Source organism: Periplaneta americana, chromosome 11, assembly GCF_040183065.1.
Source record: "Periplaneta americana isolate PAMFEO1 chromosome 11, P.americana_PAMFEO1_priV1, whole genome shotgun sequence".
Lineage (NCBI taxonomy): Eukaryota > Metazoa > Arthropoda > Insecta > Blattodea > Blattidae > Periplaneta > Periplaneta americana.
Window position 1 is genome coordinate 67,433,453 of NC_091127.1, and position 14,526 is coordinate 67,447,978.

A 14,526-nucleotide genomic window follows, 5' to 3' on the forward strand; every position below is an offset into this window, starting at 1 on the left:
TTGTGCACACACTCGTGAATTGCAGTTCTGAAAGGAGACAGTTGATCAGGACTAGTCTGAATAAATTCTGCACGTGCATGATGAGTTGATTTGTATTTATAGTAACATTTACACAGAAAAATGCGTTGGTCTAGAATCAACTGTCTAACCTTCTTCGTGGAAGAATGTATTCTGACATGAGACCATCAGGGAACAGGTTCAGACATGAATTATCGGACAAAGGAGAGGTAAGTGAAGTTGAAGTATGGGAGTGACATGGGCAGTAGCCTATACATCAGTGGTCGTCAGCACTGGCTGAAATGTGCAAAGGGTAAGCAGTGCCTTCCCTTGTGCCCTGTCGTGCAGCAGGAAGAGATAGCATACCTGCTAGCAGCTACGAGTGCACCATGGTGCACTGTGTTTTCCGCGGGTAAGAGATGCTAGCCCCAGGGTGCTTTGTGCTGACGACCACTGCTATACATAAAACACCTCATGAGCAGACAGGATTTATAAATAAAGCCCTTTAGGCAAAGGAAGATTATATGAGGGTTGTAAGACAGAACTTACATGAATAAAATAAACATGTAAGGGCAATGAAAAGAACAGATGTGAAATATGGGATAACTTTTTTCTTTATCAGTGGAGAAGACCCAATCTACACCTCTTCTAAGCAATATCAATGGCAACATGATAATAATCTGGATTGCTGGAAAGTGTGTGTAACATATAGGCCTATAATGATAATGTATATTTCACATTGGTACGAGACATTTGGATGTTTGTATCATGTTATAGATGCAGAAACATCCGAGGTTTCAGATTTCGCTCCACTATCAGGGAAAGGCCTGAAGAGTAGTTGCTGATAACAGTTTCAACAGATAGTTTAGTTTTTCCTTTCTTGGTTCTTCCCTGATTATGGAGCCAATATTGGCTCCAAAACGATGGATGTTTCTGCATTAACATTGTGATGTTATCTTCATGTAAATTCTTTTGTAATAGTTTTGTCTAACCTTGAGTTCTACTATATTTCTTTTACAGGTTTAACAGGTCTTGAAGTGTTAGGTGATGGTGGTTCTATTATTCCAGTAGAACCGCATTTCCTTCAGTGCAGTGTTTTATCACCAGACATTTACAGGTAATAAAACCTATCAACATAGTTCAACTTAATAGCATATGTGTACATTTTAACTAAATTGTTGTTGTTGTTGTTGTTGTTGTTTCAATGCCTTGCATCTAGCAATGAAGCCATTAGCATTCGTGCTCTCCAATACGTCTGGGCTACAGTGTCTTGTGCAGATAGTGCATTGCAAGTCTTCAAGTGGCTCTCGTTCATCTCCTCTTGACTGTTGCACAGAGGGCACAATGGTGAATTTAGAGTTTATAGTTTATGTAAGTGGCTTGCCAAGCAGTCGTGTCCTGTAAGCAGCCTGAAGGCTGCAACTGCGGTTTTCCGTGGTGCTTGTGGGATTACTTCTGGGTTCAAGATTAGGGTATATTCCATTTTTTTGTTTTCGGCATGTATTTTTGTTTCCTCAATATGAAGGTGTGAGAATTTAGAATTGATCAGGCGCTTTACTGAAGTCATTGGCAGATTTGTCCTTTTCATTTGCTGCATTGTTGTCCCTTTCTTGGCAAGTGTATCTGCCAGTTCGTTGCCCTTGATCCCACAGTGTGCCGGGATCCACTGTATGTGAATTGTTTTATTCAGATTTTGAAGTTGAACTAACATGTTGTAGCAATCCTTTATTTTCTCTGATTTTTTTGTTGTGTTTGAACATATTGCTTGAATTGCAGCTTTGGAATCTGAGAGGATTACTGCTTTATTGTATTGTTAATTGGAGATTCATTAATTGCTGTAGAGCTATGTGTATTGCCATTATTTCTCTGTCATAGTTTGTGGTGTTAAAACCTGTTGTTTGATGAAATGAGAATAGTGAACATGAGACTCCAGCTCCAGTTCGGTGGTCTTTAGAAGATCCATCTGTAAAAATATGTAACCATTCTTTTGGGGGATATTAATATTTGTTTCTCTGACATTTATGAGATTTCAGTTGATCCCTATAAAAAATCTTCCCGAATCTTCTGCAAACACATCTTAAGTCAAGGCATGGATACAAACTGCACATTTAAATATCCTCATATGCCAGACATTTGTTCGTTATCAAGATATTAAAATGTTTTTTCACTCTCCTGTAAAACTGAATTGTTTGACATGTGAGGTTGCTGTTCAACACCATCAATATAATATTTTAAATATTATGTTGAAAGTAACAGGTATTTGCTTGGAAATAGGTTTTGCTTAGTATGCACTGAAATAGTGAGTGATATTGGTATGTAACTGGCTGCTTAGCAATGATTTAGTGCATCAGTTTTCAACAATAAAGTCTCGCGACTTATATGTTACATTACATATATAAGTTATTGAATTACCATTCAATAAGTGGGAGACTGTTCTAGCCTACAGCCTATGTCATCGAGTTTTTCTTCAGTTAGAACGCGATTTATGTGCCTTCATTTTTTATTAAAAAATGAGTCATTTTCTGTCACTTTTTTCTCTAAAATCTTGATTCCACAGAAATAAAGCACGATATTTATTGTACAATTTCTTCGTAATATATGTATCATAAATGAAAATTCGCTATTTTATTGTGTACTGAATTGCCGTGAATTAAACTGAACTGTATTGAATGAAAGTCAGCTGTATACTAATCATCTAATCTTGACATTCTTTCACTACCTTCAGTCTGTGCTGTCTGTCCATACAACGCAACACAAAACCTTCCCAAACTTGATCTAGGGGAAATGTACACACAGTTTCCACAGTAATTGCGTTTGATTCATGACAGTAAAAGACCAATGGCATTTATCTGAGTGAAACGTTTCCTGGCAAACATTCGACCATTATATATGGGGATATATTAGCTTCTAAACAAAATGTTTCACACACTATTCGCAATTCCTCTATGTTTACAATCTAGGTTCGTAACATCAAAGGCTCGGTCTTTTTAAAAAAATCAACAAAATTTCCTGTTCAGACACTGACACTGTTGGTACCAACAATTCAGAAAATTTCATTTTAGGATAAAAGTCTATATAATGTAGTGTCTTTGGATGCTAAGAATCTTGTTTTTTAATATTCTGAAATGTTTATAGACATCTCAATTATATGAATAAGAATAAGTTACGTTTCCAGTACTTTTCATTGATGTTGTTGTTGTTTTCTAATGCCAGGCGTTTGACAATAAAGTCATTTGACCTCTTGCACTCCAATATTTTTCAAAGATATTATCATGACCAGCCACTGAAGCACAGATTTTGAGGTGTTCCGAATCCATTTCTTGGTTTGAGTTGCACAATGGGCAGTTAGGGGATTAATATATCCCAATTCTAGCAGGTGTTTGGCCAAACAATCATGGCCTGTTGCCAATCTAAATGCAGCTACAGACGATTTTCGTGGTAAATCGGGAATTAACTGTGGATTTTGATGCAGGGAGTTCCATTTTTTCCCTTGGGATTGAGTTATCAAATTTTGTTTGTTGAAGTCCAAGTATGTAGATTTAATAAATCTCTTCACAGAGTAATACGTAGATTTAGTAACAGGTCTGTAAGTAGCAGTGCTGCCCTTCTTTGCTAAAGCATCCGCATTCTCGTTTCCCAGGATTCCAAAATGGGATGGTATCCATTGGAATACAATTCTTTTATTGAGTGATATTAATTGAGAGAGCATTTTAGTTATTTCTGCTGTTTGAGATGAAGGTGTGTGTTTAGAGACGATTGATAGAATAGCTGCTTTGGAGTCTGACAATATAACTGCATTCCTAAATTTATTGATGTGGCATAGAAGATTCCTGAGACATTCACTTATTGCAATGATTTCACCATCAAAACTTGTTGTTCCATATCCAAGAGATCTGTAAAGTGAGAAGAGACAGCACATAACACCTGCACCGGCACCTTGTTCCCTGGAGATCAAGGATCCGTCGGTGTATAAATGAAGCCAGTTTTGTGGAGGGTACCTAATATTAATTGTCTCTAAAGACAATTGTTTCATTATTTCAGTGTTTGCTTCTGATTTCAGTATTTCTTCTGTTAAATTTAGATTATATTCTGTATTTAATAGAGTTAAAGGATTTGGTTTGATTTGTAAGTTTTCTTTTAAATTCGGGATATTGATTTTCTGTTTTAATTCTTGAACAATGGATATGAAACTTTTTTGAGTTTTCAATCTACAGAGAGGACTGTATGAATGCCAATTGTTTCCTGGTAATTTGATAAGTTTTTCATATTGAATCCGTGCTTTTTCTTCTATGTCATTTTGATGCTGTTAATGTTAGTGAGGAATCTCATAGAATCTATTGGAGTTGTTTTGATTCCACCAGTAATGAGTCTGAGAGCTTGGTTTTGAACATATTCTATTTCGTTTATGAAAGTTGAAGTAATTAAAATTTCTCCGCAGTACGTCAGCACTGGCTGTATAAACATTTTGTATGTAGTGTTCAAAGTATTCCTAGAGCATCCCCATTTCTTTCCTGCTGGTCTTTTTAGAAGGGAGAATCTTTTACGAGCTTTTTCAGAAATGTATTTCAGAAGGTTGCTCCATGTTAACTTACTATCGAAAATAACTCCAAGATATTTGGATTCATAAGTCCTAGGAAGGTGATGGCCATTGTATTGGATATTGAATTCCCTTTCTTTTTTATCGAGTGAAAATATTTGGTAGTTACTTTTGCTTAAATTAAGTTTCATCAAATTTGATGTATTCCATTCATGTAGTTGATTTAGAGCTTTAAGAGCAGAATTTTGAATTTTGTCTCTATGTCTGTAAGATCCGGAAGTCCACAAAACTATATCATCTGCAAATAGTGCTGTTTTCCTGTTTGATTCCTCTGATAGGGAGGGTAAGTCATTTATATAAATATTGAATAAAGTTGTGCTGAGGACAGCGCCTTGAGGTAGACCTCGATATGTTTGTCTGTAACTAGAAAGTGAGGTATTGAATTTAGTGGCAATGAATCTTTGACTAAGGAATTCTGATATCCATCTGAACATATTGCTGGAGATACCTAATTTCATTGTAAATTACTGTATGAAATACGAATTCTTTCTTCTTAGTCTGTAATAGGTCTGATGTCTGAATCCTTGCAGAAAACAGACTTAACTTATGTAATAGAAAATCTAGAGTAAACTTATTGTCTTTTACTTCAGGATCGTAGATGGAGTGAATGTAACTACAGACGAGGATCATATGTGGAGCACGCCATTCCTGGATGGTGACGAAATTGTCCTCACCATCAACTTCCCAGTTATTGTGTACATAGCAGCTATTAGAGTCTGGAACCACAACTGCACTCCAGATCTTTCATATTGTGGTGTAAGTTTCTGCTTAATGTAATACATAATTTGCCTGTTTTGTAGATGATATCTCAATCAGGGCTAGCTGTACCAATTGTGCAATATGTGCAGAGTACAGAGTGGCAAAAATAGGTTCTGTAGGAATCGAAAAGTAATATGAAAATTAATTATTATTAAAAATGTAATTTATTGTTTTCCCCTCTGAATCAGACATTGTTGTTAACCATATTTTCACACCAAACAATTCATATATGAAATAACCGACACTTTGGCTAGTACCAGGGGACCTATTTATCCACCTTGAATTCATAAATTGTGTTGGGCAAGCACATAGTCCAGGCAACACATGGGTTTTTTCTGGGTACTTCAGTTCCCCTGTGATATCCCAAGAATTCTTCACTATCATCATCATTCATTACGAGTGTACTCTGGATAGTCTCTGACGAACTAAGTGATCTATGCTTCTTGGCACTAGCGAGATATATGAGCATGCTCATAGAGTTGGGTGACAAGTGAAGGGCTGAAGGGCCCTGTCATTGGACAAAAACAATTACTGTCAATCCCATGGCACTTAAAGGACCAAGACTGACCAGCTGGCTGCTGGCCTCACGTCCACATGCTGAAGCAGAGGTTGACCTTTCATGGTCTGTAGCACGACGGATTTACAGTGTGATTTGTTCACAAGTTACGTAATCAGAATAGCATTTTAAAGGTCTGACATATCCTAATATTCCTATCAGTTTTAAGGGGTTAGGTACAGCTTACAGCAGTAAAATTTTGGAAATATTCTACATTTTTTTCCTCCATTACTGTATCTTGTACAATAATGAAAATTAGTATGTGTAAAACACTGTCCTTCTGCTATATGAAAAAAAAAAATATATATTTTTACGATTTAAAAAAAATGATTTACATTTTTTTTTTTTTTTTTTTTTCAAAATTAATTTCACTGTGCAGTGATGAAGCGTTTCCCACATAACTAAAAAACTATCCAACATTCTGAGATGAAATTTTTTGTGTGTATTTATGAATGACATATCGACAATATGATGCAAGGTCACTTCTCTACCTTTGATAGATTGTCTGATAAAAAATAAATTCATTCAAAAAAATAGTCAAATATCAGTATTTTTTCTAACACAAAATAAAAAAAAATATTATTTATTAAGGAATATAGTTGAAAGAGCATGATATTGTAAACATGAATTTCAGCAATAAAGTAAAAGAGAGAGAACATGAAAAAGTTAAAAACAATTTTTTGAGTTATGAGGGAAATGCTTGATCACTGAACAGTGAACTGCCACCATTTTGAATTTTGAAAAAAATATATATATATAAATAATTTTTTTTTAATCGTAAAAATATTTTTTTCACATGGAGAAGGACAGTGTTTTATACATACAAATTTTCATTATTGTACAAGATGCAGTAATGGAGAAAAAATGTTGAATATTTCCAAAAATTTTACTTACAGCACTGTAAGCTGTACCTAACCCCTTAAACTCTGATTTTTATGAAAGCTACCATTGAAAGTGGATTCAATTTATGAAGAAAGCTGTCAGGGTAATTTGTGCAAAATTTTTACTCTTTTTAAGCCATACAATTATAAATGATATCGTATATTATCCTTGGCATTATGAAGAATGCTTTTTTATGTCCACTTCATAAAATTTAAATAATCTTCTTTTTAATCACAATAAATACTGGTACCGATAATAGTTCCCGAATATAAACTATAAGCAGTAATAATATAATTTACAACATAAGGAAGGAACTCAATTTTTGTGAAACACATAAAATGTATGAGAAGTTTGTTGTAATTAATGTGGTGAATACTTTGCAAATTGCAGGTAAAGTTGGTGATGGTACATTTCGATGGAAAACTCGTGTCACCTGGTTTGAAAGGTCTCCTCACACTTCGTCGAGCACCAGGCAACTGCCACTTCAACTTCGCTCAGGACTTGAATTTATTGGAAGAGCCCCCTTACAGCCACCAGTCTTCAATGCACGTCGACCAAGCCTATTACTCTATGTCTCAGCCCTCAAGTAGCTTGCACGTGGGAGATAGCAGTTATGAGGATCCACTCAGTTCCCCTGTCGAGCATCCCCTGGTGAAATTATCTCCACCACATGGCTCTGGAGATGCTGATGAAGAACGACTGAGTCCATATCCCCACATTTATCCTTCAGTTACTATTCGTGGTGTGGGAGATGATGAATATGTGCCATTGCGGAGGAACTCCTTACTTGCAGCATCACCGCGTGCTGGGAGTGGCGTGATGGTGGGAGACGAGGAGTATGAATCACCTGTGATGCCTCAGGGATTTGTGTTTCAATTGCTCATACTTTCGACATGGGGGGATCCGTACTATGTAGGGCTCAATGGACTGGAACTTTATGATCAAGATGGAGACAAGATAAGACTGACAGAAAATAGTGAGTATCTATTATAATTATGTACATAGATCACTAGAAAAGTTCTGAGATAAAAAATAACTGACAATTTTTATTATTTGCTTATGATAGGAATATTTACATATGTTTTATAATTTCTAGTTTTCGTGTTGAAGAAATAGATTTGGATAGAATCTGAGGCCTTCAATATTTTCATCTCTGCAAGCTTTCCCATGTTTCTCTGTAGTTATCAAGCACTCTTTAACTAGGAGAATAGATATACCCTATGTCTGAGCCAATTTTTCTGCAGTCATTGAACCTTGATCTTCCAATGCAAGAGTTGTATTCTTAATAACATTGGTATCACTGTGGCTCTGAACTTGCAAGACTTTAACTCCATTATCGAACTCTCGAAGCGAATAGATGATTCATTTCGCTGGTTGAAAATTGATAAAATAGATAATATATATTAATCTATATATTTAAATTGAAGACATGATCATATTATTAGAGTGGACATTAGATCTTACTTTAATTCTAGTAATAGCATAAACACGATCTATGTAACCTAGTCATCCACCTTTTATTTTTGTTACTTGATGTTTGGCAGACTGTAATTTCATAAATTAGCAAATTTAAGACATCAAAGTAAACAGAACCGTACTTTTCATGAGTTAAGTTTTCGTGTAAGTTCATATTCTCCATTAATTTCACTGACATTATTGTCTTCATAAATTGTTCATATACAAATTTATTTTCATTTACTTGTTATGTAAATACAAGGAATATTTTATTTGGTCTGAGCTTGGAGCAATTTTGTGCGATAACTCAGTCGAAACAAAAGAGACTGTCTCATTATCAGCAGATGTTTTAACTATAAATTAACACGTATCCTTTGTAAATGATGCTCAAAATGTTCTTCTTCTGGCTTGACAGAGGCTTCATATATCTGAAAAAGGTTTCTATTGATCTGCAAGTGCTACTTATTCAGTTTCGTTTGCTAATATTTTCTTAAGGCCTTAAAATGTGCGGCTTTGATTTATTTATCTTGTTTTTCAGCTTATGGCAGAAGTAAAATTCATCTATGAAGTGATTCAAAATGTAAAGTAACAAGAGCTCTCTCAGGTGTCATATTCCCCCTTGTGTTCGAATTTTCCCCTAGGGCAGCAGTAGCAAACCACAGCTTTATCACTCAGCTATTAAATGGCGCATATGTTGCGTCAGACCCTCGCATTATCAGTTGTAAGATGGCTGCGTGCATGGAAACCTGATCAAATGTGGAAGTGCGTAGTGTGATCTGAATTTTGCGTCTGAAGGGCACCTCACCAGCAGAAATTCATTGTGTACATTGCGAAAGTCATGTCACGGATGCGGTACTTTCTGTGAGAGGTACTGGACCATTTCCCTACAGCCCTGACCTGGAACCCAGTAATTTGCATCCCTTCTGATCATTGAATAAATACTTGGGTGGTAAGGATTCAACACCAATACGGTCTTTCAACAAGCCGTCATACCGTGGCTTCAGCTATTGATGCAGATTTCTTTTATGCTGTCATCAATGGTCTACCATTGGAACAAGTGTTTGTACAAGCATGGTGACTATGTTGAAAAGTAATGCGTACCAGTGCCCTACTACTGTGCATCAGTATATCTGCCTGTGAAGTAAAGTTTGTCTCTGAGAGCTCTTATTACCTTACTTTTTGAAGTACCCTCGTGGCATTAAATCCAGGGATTGCCCCATTTAACTCTAACGAAACAACTGCGAGATGTAAGATTGGATGGTAGTTTTACACAAAAACAATACAAATCAATGTAGGCTAAAACAAATAAAGGCATTAGTTAAAGCCGAAAGAAGGCATATTAAACAATGATTTTGTTGTAATAAATAATCTAGCCACATCTCGAAGAATTGCTGCCTGCATTTCATTTTAAATCTTCTCTCTAAAGTATTCATTTGATTTTTACTTTCTAGACTGCTTGGAAAATGGGAACAACTTATTGTTCTTAAAACAGTGTCTTTTTATCAGATGTGTATTAAAGGCCTTTATATACCTATAAACAATTTTAGATATAAAAATCCTTGAACATTTTAAGTTACAGACCTTATGTGAAATGTTAAAAGACAAAATTATTTTGTTTCTACACTGCAATATATTTTACTTGTGCTGCATCTATGTATTACAAGAGAATAATAACTCTTCCAGACATAGGAGCTTTCCCTGATAGTGTGAATGTACTGGAAGGTGTGAGTTGTGATGTTCGAACACCTGAGAAGCTTGTAGATGGTGTGAATGATACACTTGATGGTCGACATATGTGGCTTGCACCAATTCTTCCAAACCAGGTAATTGTTTGCCATACTTTCCAGCCTACTTGGTGTTGCAGAAATGACACATACTGTACCAACACATTACACGTTTGACTCATATTGCAACAATTCAGTAATTTTTATGTTGCGAATGATATTCATATTCATACTTCATTTTATTGAACAACCATTCTGAAGACATACAGCTACATGAATGAATCATTTACAATGCAGCCAAATAATAAAATAAGCATGCTTTCTAATCTCAAAAATAAAATATAACTTCATTCATCAATTGTACCATTTAAGTATGAGGTCTGTCCAAAATATATCAACATTATTTTTTCCCATCAGAAGCAATTATGTTAGGGATGCAAAACTGAGCACAGTAGTTAAGGGAAGCTTGATGTTCATGCATGATTTTAGGCAGACTCACTGGATGTATCGGCTGCTGCCAGACAGCCGGTGTATAAAGTGGTGTAATATATGCTTGTCAGACTTTTGTGCAGAGTCTTGCTCCTTCCCTCCTCCAATATTTGAAAGAAGGCAGTGCACGTTGTGTGAAATTATTGGAAGCATAATGTATCATTTCTCACCATTAAATTGATGTTGAAATTTCGTTTTGGTTATAAATCTGTTCATTTATACTGGAGTTTCAGTTTCAGAATGTATCATTTACATCGAAATATCCGTATATGGAATCAGAATGGCAGTCATCAATAAAGTGCTTAAACCCTTACTAGTGCAGAAACATACGAGGATTAAAGTTTATTAAACATTGGCAACACCAGTACTAACTTATGGTTGTGAGGCCTGGACTTTGAGGGAAAGAGATAAAACCCGAATAGTAGTCAAAAAGATGAAATTCCTGCGAAGAATAGCTGGCTATATTAGATTAGACCGCAAGAGGAACGAAGATGTTCTTCAAGAGCTTGAAATATCTTTGGAAATATATTTTGGATTACATCTGTAGTTACAGAACTAACTGGCAGCAACATGTTCACCACATGGAAAGGACTCGCGTTCCTTGTCACATTTCTACCTACTGTCCAAGAGGGAAGAGATCAGTAGGAAGACCTTTGGCTTGAGACCATAACGGCCCATTAGGCCCAATAATTGTTAGGAAAAAGCAGTTGTAAGAGGAAAACAGAGGTTTAATGTTAATAATTATAATAATAAAGAGAGCATTGCTGATATCAAGCACAATCCAGTTTATTTAGTCTGTGAACTCAATGTCAACAAAATAAGGATGTGGAAAGATTACTGGTAAAATATAATGGCAACAACTGGCGGGAGATGCATATTTTCTCCTTCTACAAGGACACTTCGAATGAAAGAGTTCAAGATGGTTCTTCAATGGATGATAATAGTGATTATGATGGTAATAACGACGACCACAGTGATGATGAGGAAGAGAGGAGGAGGGAGATTTTCAAATAATATTGTTGTTTGTTTTAATTTTGAACTTGGTTTCATTGAAATCGCAATTTATTTACTCATTGTTCAAATAAAATGTGTTTTTTATAATCACTGTTTAAAATATTAATAATCATAAAACTTCTAATTCATATTATAAAAAATACATAAAATGAATTGTGTTTCAATATGTGACAGTCTTTGTGTATATTATATCGATTCAAAACTAATCAGCCTACTTGTATGGCTACAGAATTAATTATCTACACATTTCAGTTACAAATTTTACCTACTTCTATAGATTTAGTGAAGTTGAAAGTTATACTGTACCTATGTAGGACGACAATTTCATTGTAGGTAAACTATGGACGGTATTTTTGTTCTGTAAAATCAGTGAAATGTAAGGTGATTAGTTTTGATACTGGACCACTCAATATCCAATTCTGATTTTTGTTACTTTCTTCTTCACTTCTGGAACATGATTATCTGAAGAAAACTGAGAACAAAGTTGGACTTCCCATTGCTTAACTCATGTGGAGATAGTGATACTCTTTTATATACCGGTATTGCATATTTCAGTTTCAGACCTAAAGACAACACATTTTACGTAAATTCTTCATTTAAAATTTTTCTTATCTCAGAATGTACACATAAGAGAAATGTTTCTTTGGAAGCTTTGGGCTATTATTACGTAGAGATCTACATAGATTTCTTCTATTTTCAACCAACAACTAAGGTGTTTTCTGTGCGGTCTGCCACCTTTTTATTTAATAGGAAGCACAAACCTCCAACTTAATGGAGAATATGATTACAAATTAATCACAAAACATTATCATAGTTATTTTATAGAAAGGAACACACAGATATAATGAAGTAAGAATCTTTCATGAAAGTTGGAAAGACGACTGGATTGCCTCTTAGTTTTACTCAAATCTAGTGATATTTAAACAAAAGTTAAACGAGTTTCATTTTGCCTTATTCCTTCATGTTTCAGTTGAATCGTGTGTACATAGTATTCGACTACCCTGTTACAGTTTCTATGATAAAATTATGGAATTACGGGAAAACTCCTAGCAGAGGTGTTAAAGAATTTGGGGTAAGTCTTTTATGATTGTATTTTATTCATTTTTTTTTTTTTTTCATTCTTTATTCGTCCAGTTATATTTGTATAGGGCTTTAATTTTTTGATAGAAGCATAATATTCAAGTTTGAGTTTCTACTTGATAAAGAGCATAATATTAAAATACCGTATGTGTTTTTACTTCGTTGTTAAAGCAAACTATACGGATGTAAATAAATGTAATTATTTAAGTGTAACAGCTAAATAGAGATCTAGAGCTGTTTTCCATTTTTTATGTCCATATTTTATTATTATATTTCCGTTATCAATTTTAATGTACAGTCACTCCAAAAAAGATTGAGCACATAATATTTTCAAAGTATCTCTTGGGCACAGGTGTGCATGTGTTGTACCATCTTTATCAGTTCACATGATAAGGAAAATAAGCCTTTTCCTCCATCCCTAACTTTATTACCGGTACATTATTCTGGAGAACGAAATGGTTGAATTTAATTGATTGACCTTCAAATTAGTTCATTTTAATCACTTATGTTAAGAAACATATGAGGAAACAAAGAGGAAGGCAGAAAATAGGAAAGATTGGAGAAAGCTGGGTTTGCAGTGAAAGACCTGCCCTTGGGCAGAAACTAAATGAATGAATGAATATTGAGAAATACACACATAACTTTTATTTGGGTACGGTATATCTGTCAACATTTAATAGTATGATACACAGAATCTCTACTCTTAAATGTGAAAGCTTAGCGTAGATGGTTAAGGCATAGAGAAATAAACCTGAAGATTGCGAGTTCGATTCCAGTCCATTCCTTTTTTTTTTTTTTTTTTTGTTCAAGTAAAATTTTCCACTTCATCTCATAGATTGCGTTTCTGGTTAATGTATTTAAAGGTACGAGGCGTGTTCTTAAAGTAAAGTTCCGTTTTCAATTATAGCCGCGCATTGCTGCAATCGTTATTTTGCGCATGTGTGTTTTCTTCTTCAGTCCTCAGGCAAGCTGTGCATGCAGTTTCAGAGCTTCAGTCCGTGTGTGTGGTTAGCTGTGATCAGTTGAAATGTTTAAAGTGATTGAGCACCCCCCGACTGTGAGATGCGGTCTGTTATCTGTTTCTTGAATGCGAGGAACATCAAACCAGCTGACATTCATCGTCAATTTTGTGAGGTGTATGGTGATGATGCCATTAGTGATGGAATGGTCAGGAGATGGGTTAGGAAGTTCAACGAGGGCCGCATCTCTGTGCATGACGAGCAGCATATCAGTCGGCCATCTTTGATCAATGACGATTTGGTGCGTGCTGTCAATGAAAAAATTCATGAGGACAGGAGGTTCACAATTTCTTCGCTTTACTTGAATTTTCTACAAATGTCGCGGAATGACAGATTGATTACAATATCGAAAATTGTGCTCACGATGGGTACCCAAGATGCTCACCGAGGAACACAAAACCAAACGAGCTTCCAGTGCATTGAGCTTTCTCACATGTTACAGTGAGCAAGGCGATGAGTTTCTTGACTATATCGTGACAGGTGACGAGACTTGGGTGTCTCACATGACACCTGAATCGAAGCAGCAGTCCATGGAATGGAGTCACACTGCATTGCCAAGGAAAAAGAAATTCAAACAAACCATGTCAACACGCAAGATCATGTGCACTGTTTTTTGGGACAGAAAAGGAGTCCTACTCATCGAATTCTTGCCTCGGGGTGAAACCATTAATAGAGAAACCTATTGTCAGACCTTGAAGAAGCTCCGTCGTGCAATTCAGAACAAGAGACATGGGATGCTGACCGATGGAGTTGTGTTGCTTCATGACAACGCTCGGCCACACACAGCTCGTGACACCCAAACTCTCATCTCGAAATTTGGCTGGAAACAAATTGACCATCCCCCCTTACAGCCTGGATTTGGCTCCGAGTGACTTTCATCTCTTCCTGCACCTCAAGAAGTTCCTCAGTGATCAACATTTTGATGGCGACGATGAAGTGAAAACAGCAGTGCGA

The 14,526-nt window shown here is 35.7% G+C and overlaps 1 protein-coding gene across 1 annotated transcript in view; it reads left to right on the forward strand.

Annotated features, from left to right (window-relative positions):
• LOC138709080 (katanin-interacting protein-like) overlaps positions 1 to 14,526 on the forward strand; it is a 66,669-nt gene that overhangs the window by 37,971 nt on the left and 14,172 nt on the right. The window contains exons 9-13 of the mRNA XM_069839585.1: positions 1,018 to 1,114; positions 5,185 to 5,350; positions 7,182 to 7,767; positions 9,930 to 10,069; positions 12,444 to 12,545. Of these exons, the coding sequence (XP_069695686.1) occupies positions 1,018 to 1,114; positions 5,185 to 5,350; positions 7,182 to 7,767; positions 9,930 to 10,069; positions 12,444 to 12,545 (1,091 nt within the window). The remainder of the gene's footprint in view (positions 1 to 1,017; positions 1,115 to 5,184; positions 5,351 to 7,181; positions 7,768 to 9,929; positions 10,070 to 12,443; positions 12,546 to 14,526) is intronic.